The sequence below is a fragment of the Micromonas commoda genome, chromosome 10 (assembly GCF_000090985.2).
Source record: "Micromonas commoda chromosome 10, complete sequence".
NCBI lineage: Eukaryota > Viridiplantae > Chlorophyta > Mamiellophyceae > Mamiellales > Mamiellaceae > Micromonas > Micromonas commoda.
This window is the reverse complement of record NC_013047.1, coordinates 432,125-451,908: the sequence shown is the minus strand read 5'-3', so window position 1 is coordinate 451,908 and position 19,784 is coordinate 432,125. Positions and strand designations below refer to the sequence as shown.

Below are 19,784 nucleotides of genomic sequence, written 5' to 3'. Positions count from 1 at the left end.
TTTTGTGGGGGGAGATCTTCGGTCGGGATCTTTTTTCGGGATATCATCGCAAATGTCAACATGTCAACGCGTTTTTAGTCACGATTGATTTTCCTTTACGTCAAACATTTAAACTAGTACGGTAATCTTAGTATGTGCTGATAAGTGTAAGAGTAAGATCTTATAACCCGTAGGATCTTAGACGTTTCCAGCTCGTTCCAGCTCGTTTCCTCGAGAGCGAACACCGCTTTTTCATCGGCGAAACCGACTCGGCCTCGCGCAGACGCGCGCCCGCCTTCACGCGCACGAACGACACCGAACACGCGCTCACGCACGAGCTTCAGGCTCGACGTTCACGCGAGACTCGCTCCGGCTCTCCGTCTCGCGCGCGATACTCCGGGCGGAGCCTGCATTCGCCTGACGGGCGGACACAACCGCGAAAGGACGCGAAATGAAACCCGTGTCGGTCACGGCGACTTTGGCGCCTCGAGAAGCCGACGACACCGCGATTTGTGCGCGCAAATCGCTCGCGGGGCCATCGGGGTACGGACATCGCTCCGCGGCGTCGCCTCCCGCGGCTCGTGACGGCCGGGGTCGCCTACGCCGCGATGGACCGGGGGCGGGGTTACGATCCTGCAGCGGTCGGTCGTCTTCGTCGCGACTCCATTTGCGCTGGACGCGCGCGTCGCTCGTCGTCCTGGCGCTCCTGGCGTTGGTCGTCGCGCCGGGGACGAGCTTCGCGGCCGCGACAGGCCCGAATTCCGATCTCGCGCCCGTCAGGGGCCTTCGTAGACTGGCGCAGACGACGAACGTTGGTGGTGTCGAGTACCTGCAACGCGCCAAGCTGACCGCAAACGACGGCGCTGAGTATGACTTCTTCGGCTACAGCGTGTCGATCGACGGCGACACGGTGGTGATCGGGGTGCCTTATGACGACGACAAGGGAACCGACAGCGGGTCGGCGTACGTGTTCACGCGCGACACGGCCGGCGACCCCGCCTCCGGCTGGACAAAGGTTGCCAAGCTAATCGCGGCGACCGACGGCGCTGCGAGTGACCTTTTCGGCTGGAGCGTGGCGATCGACGGCGACACGGTGGTGATCGGGGCGTATAAGGACGACGACAAGGGATCCGACAGCGGGTCGGCGTACGTGTTCACGCGCAACACCGCCGGCGACCTCGCCTCCGGCTGGACAAAGGTTGCCAAGCTGATCGCGGCGACCGACGGCGGTGCGGGTGACAGGTTCGGCTACAGCGTGGCGATCGACGGCGACACGGTGGTGATCGGGGCGCCTTATGACGACGACAAAGGATCCGACAGCGGGTCGGCGTACGTGTTCACGCGCGACACCGCCGGCGACCTCGCCTCCGGCTGGACGCAGGTTGCCAAGCTGACCGCGGGGGACGGCGCTGCGAATGACCTCTTGGGCTTCAGCAGCGTGTCGATCGACGGCGACACGGTGGTGATCGGGGCGATTGGGGTTGACAACAAGGGAGAAGACAGCGGGTCGGCGTACGTGTTCAGGCGCATGACGGCAGGCAACCTCGCCTCCGGCTGGACGCAGGTTACCAAGCTGACCGCGGGGGACGGCGCTGAGTATGACAAATTCGGCTACAGCGTGTCGATCGACGGCGACACGATGGTGATCGGGGCAGATGGGGACGACGACAAGGGATCCGGCAGCGGGTCGGCGTACGTGTTCAGGCGCATGACGGCCGGCGACCCCGCCTCCGGCTGGACGCAGGTTATCAAGCTGACCGCGGGGGACGGCGCTGCGTTTGACAACTTCGGCCTCAGCGTGGCGATCGACAGCGACACGATGGTGATAGGGGCGCATGGAGACGACGACAAGGGATCCGGCAGCGGGTCGGCGTACGTGTTCAGGCGCATGACGGCCGGCGACCCCGCCTCCGGCTGGACGCAGGTTACCAAGCTGACCGCGGGGGACGGCGCTGCGTCTGACGACTTCGGCGTCAGCGTATCGATCGACGGCGACACGGTGGTGATCGGAGCGTATCAGGACGACGACAAGGGATCCGGCAGCGGGTCGGCGTACGTGTTCGCGCGCGACAAACCCGTACCGACGCCCGACCTTCACCTCGTCGCCGATGACATCACGGACGTCGACGCGAGCAACTTGGTCCAGTCGTGGTCGGATCACACCGACAACGGGCTCAACCTGAGCTCGTTCGTCGCCGCGCCAGAGCTGGTGGACGGCGGCAACATAAGCACCGGGGCTTTGTTCAACGGGCACAAGGCTGTGCGGTTCGGTGAGTCCGGCATCACCGGTCTGAGCCTGCCGACCTCGGCGCTGCAGCTTTCGACTTTCCTCGAGGGGATGACCGTCGTCGCGGTGATGAGCACGGACGACAGTCGGGATGCCATCTTTCCATTCGTGTTCGACCGAGGTGTCGTGGCCCCCGAGGGGTTTGGGTTCCAATTCTCGCCAACCCACGCGCACATGTACTCGGCGGGGAATCACGGCGGTAAATCTACGACAAACACCGCGCCTCCGATTGAAAGCGGGAAGATGTACGTCGTCACCACTCAGTGGAAGTTCGCGAAAAGCGGCGTCAGCGGGCACCAACTCGCGACGACTCAACACGGCAATCTATCCAACCCGGACCTCCTCCCCGTGACTGCCCACACATGGCAAGGAAATGGCGTGGACTATTCCACACCCTTCGTCATCGGGACGCAATCCAAGAGCAGCTATCGGACCAACGGGAGATGGTTCGAGGGTTACGTGGCTGAGTTTCGATACTACCTCCAGGTGCTGGATCAGGGCGAGCTGACCGCGATACAGGACGAGTTGCTGGACAAGTACGAGTTGCTGGACAGGTTAAAGGTCTCAGAGCGCGCCAAGCTGACCGCGGACGACGGCGCGGTGGATGACCGATTCGGCAGCAGCGTCTCGATCGACGGCGACACGATGGTGATCGGGGCGATTAGAGACGACGATAAGGGAGACAGGAGCGGGTCCGCGTACGTGTTCACCCGCGACACACCCGGCGACCCAACCTCCAACTGGGCGAAGGTTGCCAAGCTGACCGCGGGCGACGGCGCTGCAACTGACTACTTCGGCAACAGCGTGTCGATCAATGGCGACACGATGGTGATAGGGGCGCTTGGGAACGACGACAAGGGAGATAACAGCGGGTCGGCGTACGTGTTCACGCGCGACACACCCGGCGACCTCGCCTCCGGCTGGACGCAGGTTGCCAAGCTGACCGCGGGCGACGGCGCTGCGGATGACTACTTCGGCTACAGCGTGTCGATTGACGGCGACACGATGGTGATCGCGGCGCACTTGGACGACGACAAGGGATCCGGCAGTGGGTCTGCGTACGTGTTCACGCGCGACACGCCCGGCGACCTCGCCTCCGGCTGGATGCAGGTCGCCAAGCTGACCGCGAACGACGGCGCTGCGGATGACAGGTTCGGCTACAGCGTCTCGATCGACGGCGACACGATGGTGATCGGGGCTCGCACTGACGACGACGATGGATCCAGCAGCGGGTCTGCGTACGTGTTCACGCGCGACACGGCCGGCGACCTCACCTCCGGCTGGACGCAGGTTGCCAAGCTGACCGCGGACGACGGCGCTGCAACTGACGAGTTCGGCTACAGCGTGTCGATCGACGGCGACACGATGGTGATAGGGGCGCATGGAGACGACGACGACGTCAAGGGAGATAACAGCGGGTCGGCGTACGTGTTCGCGCGTGACACGGCCGGCGACCTCGCCTCCGGCTGGACGCAGGTTGCAAAGCTGACCGCGAACGACGGCGCTGTGAATGACTACTTCGGCTACAGCGTGTCGATCGATGGCGACACGATGGTGATCGGGGCGTGGAAGGACGACGACAAGGGAACCGACAGCGGGTCGGCGTACGTGTTCACGCGCGACACACCCGGCGACATCACCTCTGACTGGACGCAGGTTGCCAAGCTGACCGCGGACGACGGCGCTGCGGAGGACATCTTCGGCTACAGCGTCTCGATCGACGGCGACACGATGGTGGTCGTGGCGATGGGGGACGATGCGTACATCGGGTCCGCGTACGTGTTCTCTATACACGTTCCTCCTTGCGACGCATCATCGCCCCCAGCCAACGGCGCCGTCGGCGACTGCACGGGCCATCTCGCGAGCGGGTCCACATGTCAGCCCGCGTGCGATGCGGGATACCTCCCGACTGGACCGACCGTGTGCGACAACGGCGTGTTGACACCCGCCGTATGCAGCACCTACTGCGACGCATCCGCGCCGCCCGCGAACGGCGAAATCGGCAACTGCACGGAGTATCTGCTGAGCGGTACGACGTGCCAACCCACGTGCGAAGAGCATTACACGGTGTCGGGCGACACGAAGTGCGTGGGCGGGACGCTCATCCCCGCGCAGTGCCTCGGACCGTGCGACATGGACACCTGTTGTTATTTTTACAACAAGCGGAGGGGGTTCAACGTGCCGGAGACGTGCGCGCACCTGGATTACATGACGCCGCCGTCGTCGTCGCCAGCACCGCCACCACTGCCTTTGTCGGCTGTGGGTGGTACTATCTCCTATGCCGATGGATACAAGATTCATACGTTCACAACTACGGGGCCGAATATGTTTACGGTAACGTCTGGTGGTACTATAGAATACCTCGTGGTCGCTGGTGGGGGAGGTGGGGGTGCAGCTAACACCTTGGCCGACGGTGAAAATCCAGGTGCGGGTGGTGGTGGGGCGGGGGGTATTATAACGGGTACGTTAACGGTTGATGTACAACAGTACACCATAACAGTTGGTGCTGGTGGTGCTGGTGTTGCTGGTAGCACAAACCCAGCAAATGGTAACAACGGTGAAGATAGCAGTATTTCATCTCTGGTCGTGGCGAAAGGTGGTGGAGGTGGTGGTAAGGGAACTGATGGTGTCGCAGGACTTAGTGGTGGATGTGGCGGTGGTGCGGGTGGCAGTTCTACAGGGGCCAATAGTGGATCGGGAGGGAGCGGTTCGATTGGGTTTGATGGTGGTGATTCTTTGGGGGCAAATAGTGGTGGCGGTGGTGGTGGTGGTATGGGAACCGTTGGTGGTGATGGTGGAACTCTTGGTGGTAACGGCGGTGATGGAATACCATCAAGTATATCTGGAACACTCACTTTTAGAGGAGCAGGTGGTGGTGGTGGTAAAGGGGACAGTGCACATGAGTCGACTATCGGTGGTAATGGTGGTGGTGGTAATGGTTCAAGTAATGCAGCAATCGCCACTGCCGGAGCACCCAATACGGGATCAGGGGGTGGAGGGGGTAAGGACGCGCTGGTGCCAACATCGAACGGTGCAGCTGGTGGCTCGGGAATCGTGATACTCAGATATCTGTCGCCGCCGCCAGCACCGTTTCGTACCGTCAACGGGAGGATGTTGGTCCAAGACCAAGACGGCTGGCTCCTGATGGCGGCGTACAATCACCAGGCGGGCACCAACCCAGATTTGGTGGAGGGCACGACTCCGTCGTCGGCGACGGAGGGGTTCTCTCACATCTGGCCCGGCACGCACCTCGGACTGACCGCCTCGGACATCGCCGAGGTTCGGTTCTATTGCCACACCAGCAATCACAACCGCGTGATGCACTTCTCGGTGAACAACGACTGGATCAAGACGGCCATCTTGACCGGAAGCGTTTCGGGTAACTCTGTATCGTACTGGACGTCGGGCACCACGAAGCTCGCTGGGCACACGGCGAAGCTCCCGGATTCCACAACTCATGTCCAATCCAGTTCTGGTTTTGGCTTGTTGGATGTTCCATTCTACGAATGGGGTGCTGGTCATTGGAGGTTGCGGGATAATACCGGAGGGCAAAACTGGGAATGCGACGATTATTCCGCTGGGACCACCTCGCATCAGGTCTGGATCAAGCTGGCGGAGTAGGCCTATGCCGCACCGCTCTGTAGCCATTTGTAATTTATAAACGCCCGTCCGCGGACTCCGATGGAGCGTCTCCACACCTCGTCGTCGTTTGCGTCACTTCCACCAGGTCTGAGAGTTACGAAGGTAGTCTTTCAATTTTTGGTTTTATTCTTAAGATGACTAGCTAGCTAGTCTATCATATCATACGTCAAACATTTATTACCTTCGTAGTTCTTACATGTATTTCAGTCAGACGGCGGCACCGCTGGCAGTTGTCGTTCCTCCACCGTTGTGGAATTTGAAACCAGAGTGCCGAGCGGCGAGGGAAGGGGCGCTGAGGTGCGATGGGTCGCCGGTATGTCCTCCTGCTGTGCATCCTCGCCTCGCTTCAGACCGTCGGCGCGCAGCTGGGGGATACCACCGGCGTCGACGACGGCACGAACAACCAGGCGGGCACGAAGAAGTCGGTGGAGGTGAACTCCTACTTCACCGAGTTCACGAGGGTGGGACCGTACCCGTACCAGGTGTGCGCGGACTTACCCGGCGAGATCGGCGAGACGGACGCGACGAAGAGCGCGAGGTGCATCCCGGTCGAGGCGGGCGAGCTCGATTTCTGCTCCGCGGTGGCGTACGATACCTGCTCCCGGGTCATATCGCCCATCCTCTACGACGAGCAGATTGGAAAGTCGCACGACGAGAGGATCGCGCGGTGGGAGCTGGAGTTCCCCGCGCTCGTCACCACCGAGTGCACCGAGGCGTTCCAGCTCTACTTCTGCCTGTTGGCGTTCCCGCGATGCGAGGAGGACACCGATAACCTGGGGAGCTTTCTGGAGCTACCGCTGTGTTTCGACTACTGCGTCAACGCGCACATGGCGTGCATCGGCGACTCGCTGTTGTCGCAGGCGGCGTGCGATAAGGCCGTGGTGCTGGGGCGGGTGGCGCCTCCGCGGGCGGACGTGACGTGCGTTTCGGGGGCGCGGAGTCTGGGGGCGTCGATGGTGTGCGCGTTGGCGTTGGCGTTGCTGTCGTGGTTCGCCTCGGAGAGAGGTTCGTATTAGTCTTAACCCTTAGTCTTTCTTTCGATAGTCTTGACAGGTGCTTTCGTATCATCTCTTCTAGTAGGCGTCAGGCACGAGCCCTGTCCGCGAATCTCTCGATCGCGCCGGGGTGATACTGCTGGTTCTGGTCCTGTAAACTCTCCGGCCACGGCCCGCGGGCTTCCACCGCGCTGATCGTGCTCTCCGCGATTCGCTTCAGCCGAAGCGACATTGCCGGGTTGAACCGGTGCACTCGCTCGTACATCGCGGTGGCGCTCTCCTTGTCCCCCATCAGCAGCAGCGTCTCGAACGCCCACGGCGCCGCTCGCGCCTGCTGACCGTCGTGCTGGTACGCCTTCATCAGCACCATCGACGCGGCTCGCATCTCGCCGCGTCGCCAGAGCAGTCCCCCGTAGAGCTGGAGGATGAGCGCGTCGTTGGGGTGCTGCATGGCGATGGCGTGAGCGTTGTGGCTGATCCGCGCCCAGTCCTCCTTGGTGGGCCTCTTCCCCAGGATGCCCGACATGATCAGGTCGAAGACGATACCGACGGCGCCCGCGGACCCGGCGGTGGCGATCGCCGTCGATGATCGCGGTCCGTCGCTCGCGCGCCACCCGCCGACGGGTAACTCGCCGCCGTGGCCGGTGATGTTATTCCACGAGTGTTGTTCCTGCGCCGCGCGAATCTCCCGCTCCATCTTCTCCGCAATCTCGCCAGCCTTCAGGGCGTCGCCTTCCCTCTCGCCCTGCCTCACGTACGCGTACTGGAGCAGGCGGTAGGTCCACGCCGCGACGATCGGGTCCCCGCTCTTGCCCGGCTGCGCCTCGAGGTTCAAATCGTGGATCAATCGCTCGGCAAAGTTGTGCTGCCGCTCCTCGAGCGCGGCGATGATGACGCACATTCGCTGCCGACCCAGCTTATCCGTCGCCATGTACGACGCCAGCAGGCGGACGAGCCAGCTCGACGGCCTGCCCCCGGCGAACACGTCGGAGATGACCCGGCCGGTGGCGCTGTCCACGCCGGTGAGGGGGTTGACGTCCCAGCGGTCCGCGCCGTGCAGCCCCGGGACGGGTCGCACCGCGGGTTCGTGCGCGAGCTCGTCGACGTCCGAGCCGGACGGCGGCGTCGTGACGACGGGCCGGTCGTTGACGGGCTGGTTGTTCACGGGAGCGTTGATCGGCGGCGGCGGCGGCTGGTGGTGGTGCGGCTGCGGCGCGGTGTCGGGTTTTGGCTTGGACTTGCTGCCGGGGGGGCGCCCGCGCTTGCGTTTGGGCGCCGGCTCCTCCTCCTCCTCATCCTCGTCGTTGTCGACGTTCTGCGGCGTCGGGTCGTGGCGCGGCGGCTCCTCCTCGTTGTTGAACATCTGCGGCCTCACGTCGTGGCGCGGCGGCTCCTCCTCGTTGTTGACAAACGCCGGCCTCGCGTCGTGGCGCGGCGGCTCCTCCTCGTTGTTGACAAACGGCGGCCTCACGCTGTGGCGCAGTTTCACCGGCGGGGGCATCGACATCGACGCCGTCTCCGCGACGCGGATGGCGAGGCTCTCCTGCAGCCGCGCGATGTGCGCGGCCCTCGCGGCATGGATCGCGGCGACTTCCTGGGGGACCACCGCCGTGTTTTCCTGGGGGAACACCACCGTGTTGAGGTCCCTCTCCACCTCCTCCAGGAGCTTCTCCGGCGAGTTTTCATCCTCCTCGTTCCTCGCCGGTTCGGGCTCGTCCTCGATGAATCCCTCTTCGCGGCCGAGGCACCGCTTCTTCAGCCGCGGGTTGAGGCACGTCGAGCACTGCATGCACCTCCTGTTCAACCTCGGCTTGGCGGCGCGCCCGCGCGACTCCCCGACGGTTTCGACCGGCCGCCTCCGCTCCGACCGCGGCTTACTTTTTCGCGGCGGCTCCGATCGCCTCGAATACAACGCCGCGTCTCGACCGCGGTCGCCGCCCTTGAGCGCCGCCAGGAGCGCGTACGCCGCGTCCTCCTCGTCGTTGGTCTCCCCGGTCTCGCCGAAGGACGCGGACGGGCCGCGGTACTCGGCGGCTGCGGCGTTTTGGAACGACTTTCTCCGCGACTCGTTTTCCTTTCGCCTCTTGGCCTTCTCCGCGACGGCGGTGAGCATCTGGGCCTTCTTGCGCTTAGCGTCCGCCTTGGCCTTGAGGTCCTTCTCGCGTCGCTTCGCGGCCTCCGCCTTTAGGAGCGACGCTTCCGCGGATTTCTTGGCCATCATCGCGCGCGCCTCGCGTTCCTCGGCGTCCTTCTCGCGCTTCGCCACGATCCAAGGAGCGTCGTCGTCGTCGCACTTGTTCACGTCGAGGGTTCCGTGCTCGTCGTCGAGGTCCGTGTACGCGGCGAGCGGTGGGTTCAGTTGCATGAGCTCCTCGATGTAATACGGCTCCTTCTCGTCGGAGAACTGCGTCGATGGATGGGCGTGAGGGATGCGGGGTCAGGTGCGGGTCGCCTTGGATCTAGGGCGGGAGGGCTGGAAGGTCGAAATTCAGGGAAATTCGGCGGGAGGAATCGGCACTGGGGTCCGGCAAGAAGGACGCACCCTTTGCCTGCTTCGTTTCTGCTGGAGCGCCATCTCGACAGTCTCGAAGAGCCCCCACTGCAGCTGGTACCCGCCCGTGGGAATCTCAACCTTCCTGATCCCGCCGGGCACCTCCTCCTCTATCCACTGGGTCTCGGCCCAGGTGCAAACGCCGTGGCTCCATGCCGAGAGCGCGCCTTCCTCATCGCGGTGGCGCACCTTGACCAGACGTCCGAGCCGACTGGGATGGATGTCCGCGTCGAACTCGACGGTCTCCACGACCTTCGGCGCCATGATCCGTCGTGTCCAGAACAGTGGACCCTTCTTCGCAGCCTTCGAAAACCTTCCCGCAAGATTCCCGCCGTCCGCTCGTTTTCCTGACAATTTTTGCCGGAGGTCTCGGACCGGTCCCGCACACCTCCGGGGCGCGTTGGCAGCGAGGGGTGCCATGGCCACGGCGGTGGCGGCGTCGAATGACGTCATGGATGAGTACGACCCAGACGATGACCCGCTCTTCGGTCGGCTCGTTTCCCTCCGCGTTGACGAACCCGGACACAGCTGGCGCGACGGCATCGTGGCTCACGTGCACACGGAGGTGGTGGACGGGATTGAGCGCGCGACGGGGGTATACATGGTGGTGTGGGGGAAATTCGACCGCACCGAGGACGTCATGCGGATACCCGCGAAAGAACGAGAGGTGCGCGCCCTACAAACCGCTCATGCTCGTCCCTCGAACCCGAACCTGCCCCGCATCGCGTCGCCGGAACCACTCCAATTCTCCCGACGACAATAATTGCCCCTGACCGGGACTGCCCGTCTCCCTCTTCCCAAACAGTGGTCCGGAAAAATCGACATGGTCCGCATGCAGATGCAGGGAAGGCTTCGGATTCTCGACACCAAGATACCGGGAGAGCGTGACCCGGAGCCTCGCAATGCTGATCCCGAGCAGCCGACATCCGATCAGGCCCAATCCGAGCCCGAGGCTCTTCACGTGCGGACGCCGCAGCAGTCACATCCAACCGCCGTCACCGCCGCGCCCGCCACCAGCTCGGAGCGAGAGACGCCATCTGAGGACCAAGAGTACGACCCGGACGACCCGCGCGGCATGAGCGTCCGCCTCAGAGGATGGATTGACGAGCTACACACGTTCCAGAAGAACACCAAGGGCGACAGGCTCAACACGGACTTAGTAAAGAAGACAATAGGATACTTCCTGGATAGGCACCTCCAGAAGGCGGAAGGAATCATCGAGGAAATCGATACGCGGCGATGGAGGCTCATGGAGGCATCGTCGAGCGCGGCGGCGCGCGGCGGGAGCGTCACGATGCAGCGTCGGCGGCTCCAGCAGCTCGACGCCGAGGCTTTCGAGTTTCTCACCGAAATCGCGAGCGAGGCGCAGAAGAAGTTCTTCCAGCCGCTGTGCCGGGTAAACGCCATGATGTTGGTCGATTACCTCAGACAAAAGTACCCCGGCGACAGGGACGTGCAACCCGGCCACGAGGCTGCCAGGCGCGAGGTTGACTGGACCGCCTTAGGGAGAGATGCGGGCAGCATCGGGCGGCACCTCGGCCAATCCGAGGCGCTGGCTCGCGCTCTCGGCGGGACACTCGCCGGGGAGCCTTCACTCGCCGCATCGCCATCGCTCGAAGACGCGGAGGAGCAGGCCGTCGCACTGAGCGTGCGCTACGCGAGAAAACACGGCGTGGAGCCCGGGGAGTGGTCCGGCGGGAGGCGACTGATGAAAGCGGGGAACGTGAGGGGTATGGGCAGGTTATCCCGCCCGGAGACGGTTGGAAAAGAGACGGACGAGTCCACGGCGGAGGAGCGACTGGAACTACTGGAGCGCGAGGCTAACGCTCGAATCGGAAGGCTGCAGCGGAGTTTGAAGGACGACGGCGCGAGAGATTTCAAGGATTGTTTCTTCGATCCGAACAGTTTCGCAAAGAGCGTCGAGGGTATGCTGGACCTGGCCACCGCGGTGCACAGCGGCAACGCTGGCATCGTCCCGGAGGAGGACCGATCCAAGTGGCGCGAATCGATCGTCGGCCGGGTCGGCCCCGCGGACGGCCCGCCCAACCAGGAAAACTATCAGACCCAGACGTTCGTGGTTCAGTTCGACCTCAAAACGTTCAGGGCGTGGGGCGGGGTTGACGAGGAACCGGATCCAAACGACGCGGCGGAGGATGACGGGCGGCTGGTGTGGATGGCCCGAGACAGGGACCACTACGCCGCTCTCCTCGACGACGACGGCGATAAGGCCAAGGCTGCGCTCGCGGCGCTGTGCCTCAACGGGGACGACGCCGCGGTCGTCACCGCCGTCGCGTTCATATACCGCGAGGCTATGAGCGACGAGACGTTTTTCCAAAAGTGGGCGTCCGGGGTGTTGGGAAAATTCGCGGGATGGTGCGCCGCCGCGCAGGCGGGGCCCGTGAAGGAAATCACGGAACGCGCGGCGAGGCGCGTGGCGAGGGAGTGGTTGGAGATTTACGGCGAGGTGGACCCGCAGTGGCGCAGCGAAGACGTCAACTTCGTCTCCGAGGGACTGCACGCGATCAGAGAGCTCGGCATCGAGTGCGAGGACACTCGCGCGGCTCTGCGCCAAGTCGCCGCCAAGTTCCCCAGCGACTGGTACCTGCGGGGCGTGGACAGCAAGAAGCCGAGCACGTATAAATCCACCGAGGAGAGGGAAAACTACGAGAAGATGACCACCGCGCTCATCTGGTCTTATTTTCTCCACGACGCGGGCATCATGGACGGGAGGTGCATCAAAGGGGACACCCTGGAGGACATCCGCCGCTTGTGCGAAACAGACGTCGACCTTCGCGAGCACATGCCACTGGACGACGTGAGGAACGCTCCGGATTTCGATCAACTCGCGTATTTCGTGACGCACAAGGTGTTCAACTACAGCGACTGGGGTCGGAAACGGCTGGACCCGGTGGAGTGGAGCGTCGAACTCGATTTCCTCCGCGACCACATCGACCACGTCCGCGTGAAGAACGGTCGCGGCGACGTGCACCTCTGCGGTGAATTCGTGTGCTGCCTCCGAACCTTCGGCCTGTACGCGTCGAACGACGAGAAGGTGCGTCAGGCGGTCGAGTGGATCGCGGCCGCGCAGAATAAGCGGACCGGAGGGTGGGAGATTCGCGATCACGACCTGCAGAACTCGTTTCACGCGACCATATGCGCCGTGGATGCGCTGATCACGCCCACGATGGACGGGTCGGCTCCGCTCGGTAAGGTGAACGCGCGCAAGGCCGGCGTGAGGACGAGCAAGAGGCAGCGAGAACGCGAGGAGGAGGAGGAGCGCCGAAGGCGACGTGCGAGGAAGGAGGCGCCGACGATCAGGCTGTTCCCGTGGGAGCAGCCGCATCCGTTGGAGGAGGAATAACAGAGCACGCACTTTGAAGCTTGTACGAAAAATGAAGACGACGGAGCCCTGCAAACTACACTACGACTTTGCCTCGCGACTAACTAACTAACAAAACCACCGACACGAGCGACGACACGAACGCGGCAAACGCGGGCGCCGCGCCGTACCTCCTCCCCGAACCCCCCGTGCAACGCAGCGCGTCCTGCTCGAACACCGGGTTTCCCATCTGCCCGTCCGGTTTGAGCCCCCTTATGTACGACCCGTCGGGACCCCGCCACTCATCCGGGTATCCCCCTTCCAGCTCCTCCACCTCCTCGTCGCAATCTATCCAGTCGGGGTTGCCGCACGCGAACCTCGCGGCCTGGCAGGTGGTGTAACACACCGGGTAGAACTGGGTGCCGTCAGCGTTGCACCGGTTGAAGAACTCGTAGCACATCCACGATCGCAGCATCATCTTGCACGCGCTATCCGTGTTTGGCACCTTGCGCGACAGCGACATGTACGCGGCGATCGCGCCGGATTCCATGTTTAAGACGCTCACCTCGCTCGGACCCGTTATCGTGCGGTTGCAGAAGGCGTAATTGACCACGCCCGCGCACCACACGAGGTTAACGTCCAGCAGGGGGTCCACGCAACCTCGCCGGCAGATGAGCCTCTTGTTGAATTCCGCCGAGCTCTCGTCGACGCCGTAGAGGAAGCTCAGCGGGGAGGGTTTCTCCTTCTCTTCGCCGTCCGCGCCCGTCTCGTTCGAGGCGGTGTCCTCGCCGAATTCTCCGTACTTTTCCACGAGCGCGTCGCGGGTCTCCACGCGCGGGTCCGCCTCGGCGGCGTCGATGACGTCCTGCAGATCCTTGTACCTGTACCCGGTCTGCTCGCTCACCGGGCCGACGTGGTCCCTACCCTCGACGAGAGGTATGCTGCCGTACATCGTGACCTGAGGCGGAGGTGGGGGAGGAGGAGGAGGCGGCGGCGTGTCGTCCCCGGCGCCGGCGTCGTCCCCCGCGGGTGCGCCCGCACCCCCGCCTGACGCATCGCCCCCTCCGGTGCCGGTGCCTCCTCCCCCAGTGCCGCCGCCGCCGGTGTTGGGGTCGACCGTGCTGATCTGGGCGTTCGCCACGCCGAGCGCGACCAGCAGCGCGAGCAGCGTGAGCGCCTGCCTGCGCGACGTCATCGGGCCGGCGCACGCTGAAGTGGCCCGCGCCGTTGTTGCCCGCATTTCAAAAAGCGAAAAGCTCACTGCTTGCTGTGCTGTGAGGGCCGGGAGTTGGGTCGAGGGAAACTTGTGCAGGTTTTCATGAACTTTCCCATCAACAACACTAACTCTTAGCTTATTAGTCTTCCATGAGCGCGCCCCACTTGCCCTTCTTCTTGGGCTTTGGCGCCGCCTCCTCCTTCTTCTCCTCCTTCTTCTCCTCCTTCTTCTCCTCCTTCTTCACCACGGCCTCCGCGGCGGGCGGCGAGAAGCTCGACTTCCTGTTGCCAGCCCCCACCTCGCCCTCCTCCGGGAAAGGCACCGCCTCCGCCTTGGCGGCGGCGCCGTTCTTCTTCTCCACTTTCTTCTCCACAGCCTCGACGATCGTCTCGGGGACGTCTTGTTCCCGAGTCTGGGACCCCTCGGGCGCCTCGGTCTCGTTCGCCTGGTCCTCGTTGAGTTGGTCCCGGGTGGGCTGATAGTACAGCTCGGGGGGATCGGGTTGCTTGCCAAACTTACCCCGCTGGGGCGGAACCATGTGTTCCCTCACGTCGTCCGCGTCCCACGACTTATTGGGCGACGGCGGACCAGTCTCGGGCGGGCCCGGCATCAGCGGAACGACGCCGAGGGCGGCCTGGTTGGGATTTTCCTTTTCCCAGTTGCGCTCGCGCTGCAGCCGAGCGATCTCTTCGTCGTTTTCTTCGAAATCAAACGGGGGCGGCGATATGTGTTCCAGGCCCTCGTACGCCGCGATCATCTCGAGCTTGGCGGGGGAGGGCTTCAACCCGCCGTTCTTCCAGTTCCATCCCGCGGCGACGCCGAAGCGCGGGTCCACGCCCTCGCCGAGGTACCCCGGGCCGTACCGCTCCGAGAGGACGGAGAGGACCTTGTGGTCCCACTGGGTACCCAGCTCGTGCTCCTCGGGTTTGACGAACCAGGGCTCGCGCGGGGACCCGTCCAGGGACTGACGCGTCTCCCATCCCACGTGATCCGCGTCCTCGGACCAGAGCTCCACCGCGCGCTCGCCCTCCTCCTCCAGCTGCGCGTCAACCTGCGACTGGATAAAGTCCGCGTCGCCCTCCGAGTCGACGGGGCGCTGGCGGTAATCCGCCTCTTCGAGCGCCCGCGCCACGCGCTCGTCGAAGTCCAGGTCGTCGTCGTCCTCCTCGTCGAAGGACGAATCGCCGCTGATCTCCTTCGCCTTGGCGAGCTGCTGCGCGACGCGCGAGTCGAAGAAGTGGTCGCCGGCGTCCTCCGGATGAATCTCCGAAGAATCCATCGCGTGGCCCATCCCGGCTCCGGGCGTCATCAACTCGTGCTCCCCGGGTTTGAGCAGCGCGGACGCCGGCCACCCGCCCGGCGGTTCCTCGGAAACCTCATCCACGGGCTCGGGCTCGCGCGGGGCGTTGGGATCGGCGCCGAACAGCGAGTACGTCCTCTCCTCGGTGCCAATCGGGGGAAGCGGCGGGAGCTCCGTCTTTTTGGCCTCAGCCTTGGGCTCCTCCGCGGGCGGCTCGGGCTTCCGCTCCGGCTCCCCCTTGGGCTCGGGCGGCTCGACGAAGTCCTCGGCGCACTCCTCGCTGTCGGTGTAGTCGTCGTCGTCGCAGTCGCTGAGCGCCTCGACGTTCAGCTTGTCGACCACATTTTCGATGGCGTCGCCGACGAGTCGCGACACCGCGAGCTCGCGCTCCTTCTTTTCCTCGGAGGTCTCGGGCGCGACGGGTTCGCCCCGGAGCTCCGCGAGCTTGGCCTTCTTCTCGTCGACTTTGGCCTGCGCGGCGTCGAGGTCCGTCTTGGGTTCTTGCCCGGTCTTGGGTTCTTGCTCCCTCTTGGGTTCCTCCTTCTTCTCGGGTTCCTCCTCCTTCTTTTTCTTGTCGAGGCTTGAAGCCGGGGGTTTGTTGCGGTTCTTCCAGTCGGACTCGACGGCGTCGTCGTCCAGCATCGCCGCGAACTTACCGCCCTTCTTCTTCTTGGGAGGCGCCTCGTCGTCCTTCTTGTCAGCGACGTCTTTCTCCTTCTCAGCCTTAGTCTTGGCTTCCTCCTTCTCCTTCTCAGCCTTGGCCTTGGCTTCCTTTTCCTTCTCAGCCTTGGCCTTGGCTTCTTCCTCTTCCTTCTCAGCCTTGGCCTCGGCCTTCCTCTTCTCCTCGTCCGCGAAGTACGCGCGCACCGCCTCCTCGTCCACCTCCGCGTCCGTTCCGTTGAGACCCGGGGGCATCGCGGGTGGCGGCGCGATGATCTCGCGAGCCTTGTACGCCGCCGTCCCGGGTATCGGCCACTCGGCGGAAGCCTTGGCGCCCTCGGCGCCGACGTCGTCGTCGTCCGCGGCCGCCATCATCTGTTCCCACTCCTTCTCAGCCTCGGCCGCCTTCTTCATCTGTTCGGCGATCTCCTCCTGCTTGGCCTTGGCGGCGGCGGCCCAGACCTCGTCCTCCTCCTTCTTGCGCTCTCGGCGTTGACGCGCCTCCTCCTCCTTCCACTCGCGCTCAGCCTCGAGCGCCGCGAGGGCCTTCTCGTCCTCGTCATCCTCCGGCTCGGGCGTGGGCGTCGGGACCGCCTCGCCGCGTTCGATGCGTTCGGCGAGGTCCATCTCCTCAGCCTCCCTCGCGGCGGCTTCGACGCGGGAGAAGAAGTCGTCGTCTGCGAAATCGTCGTCCGGCATGCCGAGGCACTCCAGGGTCAGTTCGCCGTCCTCGCAGGCGTCGCCGTCGTCGTCGACGTCCTCCCCAGCCTCGACGTCCTTGTCAGCCTTGACGTCCTCCTCAGCCTCGACGCCCTTGTCAGCCTCGACCTTCGGATGCTCCTCCTTCTTCGCAATCTCCTCGACCTTCTTCTCCTTGACCGTCTTCTGTTCCTTCCTCTCAACCTTCTCGACGACGGCGGCGGAGGCGGACTCGATCTTCTCGACCTCCTTCTCGGGTTCCGGCTCGGGCTCCTTCCCGGTCTCGGCTTCAGACTCTGGCCCATCTTCCTCGGCCTCGTCGTCCTCGGAGTCCGCCCCAAACTTGAAATCGGGCGTCTGCTGCGCCTGCTCCATGGCCGCCTTCACGCGCGCCGCGAAGTCCATCTCCTTCTTCTGCTCAAACGTCATCTCCGCCTTCTTGTTCACCCTCTCGGCGTCCACGCTGGCGGCTCGGACCCGCTGCGCAAAGTTGACGTCCTCGTCCTTCTTGCCATCCGCGAACTTGGCGTGACCGACGCGGCCGTCCCTCTCCTTGGCCTCCCTCTCCTCCTTGATCTTCCGCTGCGCCTCCTCCCTCTGTTCGCGTTCGATTCGCTGCTTCTCGCGCTGCTCTCGCTCGCGGTTCTCGTTGTACCGCTTCACCTGCTCGCGCCTTCGCACCGCCTCGCGCTCCTCGAGCTCGCGCTGGAACTTCTCGAGCTTCTCGATGTCGGACTGCGTCGTGACGACCTCCCTGGCCTCGTCCATGATTGTCATCGCGGCGTCGGCGGCTTCGGCGGCGAGGAAGGCCTTCTCCTCCTCGTCGATGGAGTCGTCCTCGATCACGGATTGGAGGTCGGCGGCTGCCTGAGCGGCGGCCTCGAGGGCGGCCATCGCCTCAAACTCAGCCTCGGACCTGGTCATCGGCGGCTCCTCCTCCTCGACCGACTCGACGTCTTCCTCGGCAGTGGCTTCCTCCACCTGCTCCGCCTGCTCCGCCTGCTCCAAACGCTCCGCCTGCGCCGCCTGCTCCGCCTGCTCCACCTGCTCCCGAGCGGCGGCTTCAGCGGCGGCGGCGGCTTCTCTGTCCTCACGCGCCACCCTCTCGCGTTCCAGCGCGGCTCTCTGGAGTTCCATCGTGCGCGCCGCCATCTCGCGCCTCTTCCGCTCCTCGGCGTCAACCGGAACCTTCGCCTCGTCGGTCTCGTCTTCCGCCGCGTCCGCCTCGACGTCGACGTCGACCTCGGGCGGCGACGCCACGGGCGCGCGCACGACGTTGTTCTCAACCTTCGCCGGCTGTTGCTGCTGCTGTTGTTGCTGCTGCTGCTGCGGCGGCGGTTTCGTCCCCTTCCCGCTGGCGCTTCCCTTGTAAGAGCGAACCAGCTTGTCTATCCTCGAACGCTCGATGAGACCGGCGGACATGCCCGCGAGCTTTTCGCCCCAATCGCTCGCGAACCCTGTGAGCGGGGCCGATCCCTCGGAGCCCCCCCGTCGCTCCGGCGCCGACTGGCGAGGCCTCTCGGATACCGCCGCGCCGCCCCCGGCTCCGCCCCCGGCTCCGGCTCCGGCACCGCGCCGGGCCCGCCCGTCCGCGGTGTGCCCGAACGTGGAGTAATCGCCGCTGACGGGCGTGTGCCGCGACGACGACGCCCGCGCGACGACGGCGTCCGGTCGACGCTTCGGCGTCTGATCGGTGAAACGTCTGTTAAAGTCGTATCCGACGTCGTCTTCGTCCGACGTCGTCGTTCGTCGCGGCGCCCCCGCGAGCTGCGCCGCCGCGCGACGCGACGCGTAGTACCCCAAGTCGGTCTTTTTCCTCGACGCGCTCCTCTTGACGCCGTCGCGGATTTTGATCGCCCCGGTGGCGATCGCGGTGAACCCCAGCGACCACCCGAGTAACGACGCGACTCCCTGATGCGGGGGCGGTCGCGTCGCCCCGGATGCACCGACCGGGTCGACGCCGACCGTCACGCGGATGTTGGTCGTCGGCGCGCGGCGCGGGCGCTCGACCGGGTGCGTCGCAGCCCCGGTGCCGTACGTCTCGGACGTGACCACCACCCTGCGCATCTGCATCTGAGCCGACCTGGCGAAGACCTCCCTGGACGCGGCGCCGAAGTAGCCCGACCGCGGGAGGTTGTTCGCCGCCTGCCACTGGGCGATCTTCCTCGACGTGTTCTTATCGTACACGCCGGTGGCTGGGAGCCCGAAGGCTTCCTGGAGCATCCCCACGTCGGTGCCGGCGTCTCCGAGGCCCATGTCGCGCATGGGGAGCCACATCGTGGTCACGACGTCGCCGCTCGCGGATGCGAGATCGGAGTCGTCCGCGTATCGCGCGGGGGAGTCCACGAGCGGGGGTCCGGCGTCGAGCCGTGGGAGATCGGGCCTGCGGACGTCGCCGCGACGATCGTAAGGCTCTCCGCTGAGCGACTGCGGATCGGGGTGGATCGGGGGACGGGCACGGTCAGGCTCGGAGGTCCCGCGCGAAGGACGACGGTTGGCGGGATCAATCGCACGCGATCGCCGGCGGGAAAAGATAAAAATCAGCCTGTCAGGCGGGAACCGGGCGTTGGCGGGCGGTCTAGCAACGGTGGTGACGCACCGAAACGCCCCTCCTCGCCTTGACGACGACGCACGAACGGCGATCACGCCGGCCGCGTTCGCGGTCCGAGCCCCGGAGCGCCGCCGGCGTGGCGACGCGCGAGGCGAGGCCCGCAGACGAGCTCATCGCTGATAAAACTCGCCGGCTGTGCCCACTGAGCCGGTCGGCTGACGCGCCCTACGCGCCCTACGCGCCCGCGGGCGATCGAACGGCCCTCGACGGGCGCGTCCCGCTCTTCGCGGCGTGTGCTGATGAAAAGTCACCCGGTGAAGGGCGCCTCCGTGTCCCGAACGGAGCGCGTGCCGCTCCGCGGGAGTGCCTCACCCTCCTTACGCGCCGATGACAACGATATTTTCAGGGCCGACGACGATTTTCAAACGGCGAACGCGATTGGCCGATCATCGGGGCACAGCGAGGCAGTCTGCATTCGGTGCAAAATCATCCGCAGCTGCTCGAACGAAGCCCGCTGCGGGTCTTCGACGTCCCCTTCCCGGATCACCATTCACTTCAAGGGCGCCGGGGGTCTCACCAGGGTTT

The 19,784-nt window shown here is 64.6% G+C and overlaps 6 protein-coding genes across 6 annotated transcripts; 3 read left to right on the top strand and 3 right to left on the bottom strand.

The window, feature by feature from the left end:
• Positions 1-5,276: 5,276 nt before the first annotated feature.
• On the top strand, positions 5,277-5,941 carry MICPUN_109014 (predicted protein). The gene has a single exon (XM_002508684.1). The coding sequence runs from the start codon at positions 5,411-5,413 to the stop codon at positions 5,885-5,887; it is 477 nt and encodes a 158-aa protein (XP_002508730.1). The 5' UTR covers positions 5,277-5,410; the 3' UTR covers positions 5,888-5,941.
• A 269-nt stretch (positions 5,942-6,210) lies between these two features.
• MICPUN_61861 (predicted protein) lies at positions 6,211-6,924 on the top strand (the record flags this gene model as incomplete). The annotated part of the gene is made up of 1 exon (XM_002508683.1): positions 6,211-6,924. The coding sequence occupies one exon, from the start codon at positions 6,211-6,213 to the stop codon at positions 6,922-6,924; it is 714 nt and encodes a 237-aa protein (XP_002508729.1).
• A 67-nt stretch (positions 6,925-6,991) lies between these two features.
• On the bottom strand, positions 6,992-9,718 carry MICPUN_102656 (predicted protein; the record flags this gene model as incomplete). Its single annotated transcript, XM_002508411.1, has 2 exons — positions 6,992-9,307; positions 9,446-9,718. The coding sequence occupies 2 exons, from the start codon at positions 9,716-9,718 to the stop codon at positions 6,992-6,994; spliced, it is 2,589 nt and encodes an 862-aa protein (XP_002508457.1).
• A 154-nt stretch (positions 9,719-9,872) lies between these two features.
• On the top strand, positions 9,873-12,815 carry MICPUN_61859 (predicted protein; the record flags this gene model as incomplete). Its single annotated transcript, XM_002508682.1, has 2 exons — positions 9,873-10,121; positions 10,260-12,815. The coding sequence occupies 2 exons, from the start codon at positions 9,873-9,875 to the stop codon at positions 12,813-12,815; spliced, it is 2,805 nt and encodes a 934-aa protein (XP_002508728.1).
• Positions 12,816-12,894: 79 nt separating this feature from the next.
• Positions 12,895-13,968, bottom strand: MICPUN_61858 (predicted protein; the record flags this gene model as incomplete). The annotated part of the gene is made up of 1 exon (XM_002508410.1): positions 12,895-13,968. One exon carries the CDS (start codon positions 13,966-13,968, stop codon positions 12,895-12,897), a length of 1,074 nt encoding a protein of 357 aa, XP_002508456.1.
• A 157-nt stretch (positions 13,969-14,125) lies between these two features.
• MICPUN_102654 (predicted protein) lies at positions 14,126-19,373 on the bottom strand (the record flags this gene model as incomplete). Its single annotated transcript, XM_002508409.1, has 2 exons — positions 14,126-19,075; positions 19,248-19,373. The coding sequence occupies 2 exons, from the start codon at positions 19,371-19,373 to the stop codon at positions 14,129-14,131; spliced, it is 5,073 nt and encodes a 1,690-aa protein (XP_002508455.1). The 3' UTR covers positions 14,126-14,128.
• Positions 19,374-19,784: the final 411 nt, after the last annotated feature.

Coding starts and splice junctions, on each gene's coding strand:
- MICPUN_109014 (XM_002508684.1), top strand. CDS start 5,411: ATGGCGGCGTACAATCACCAGGCGGGCACCAACCCAGATTTGGTGGAG.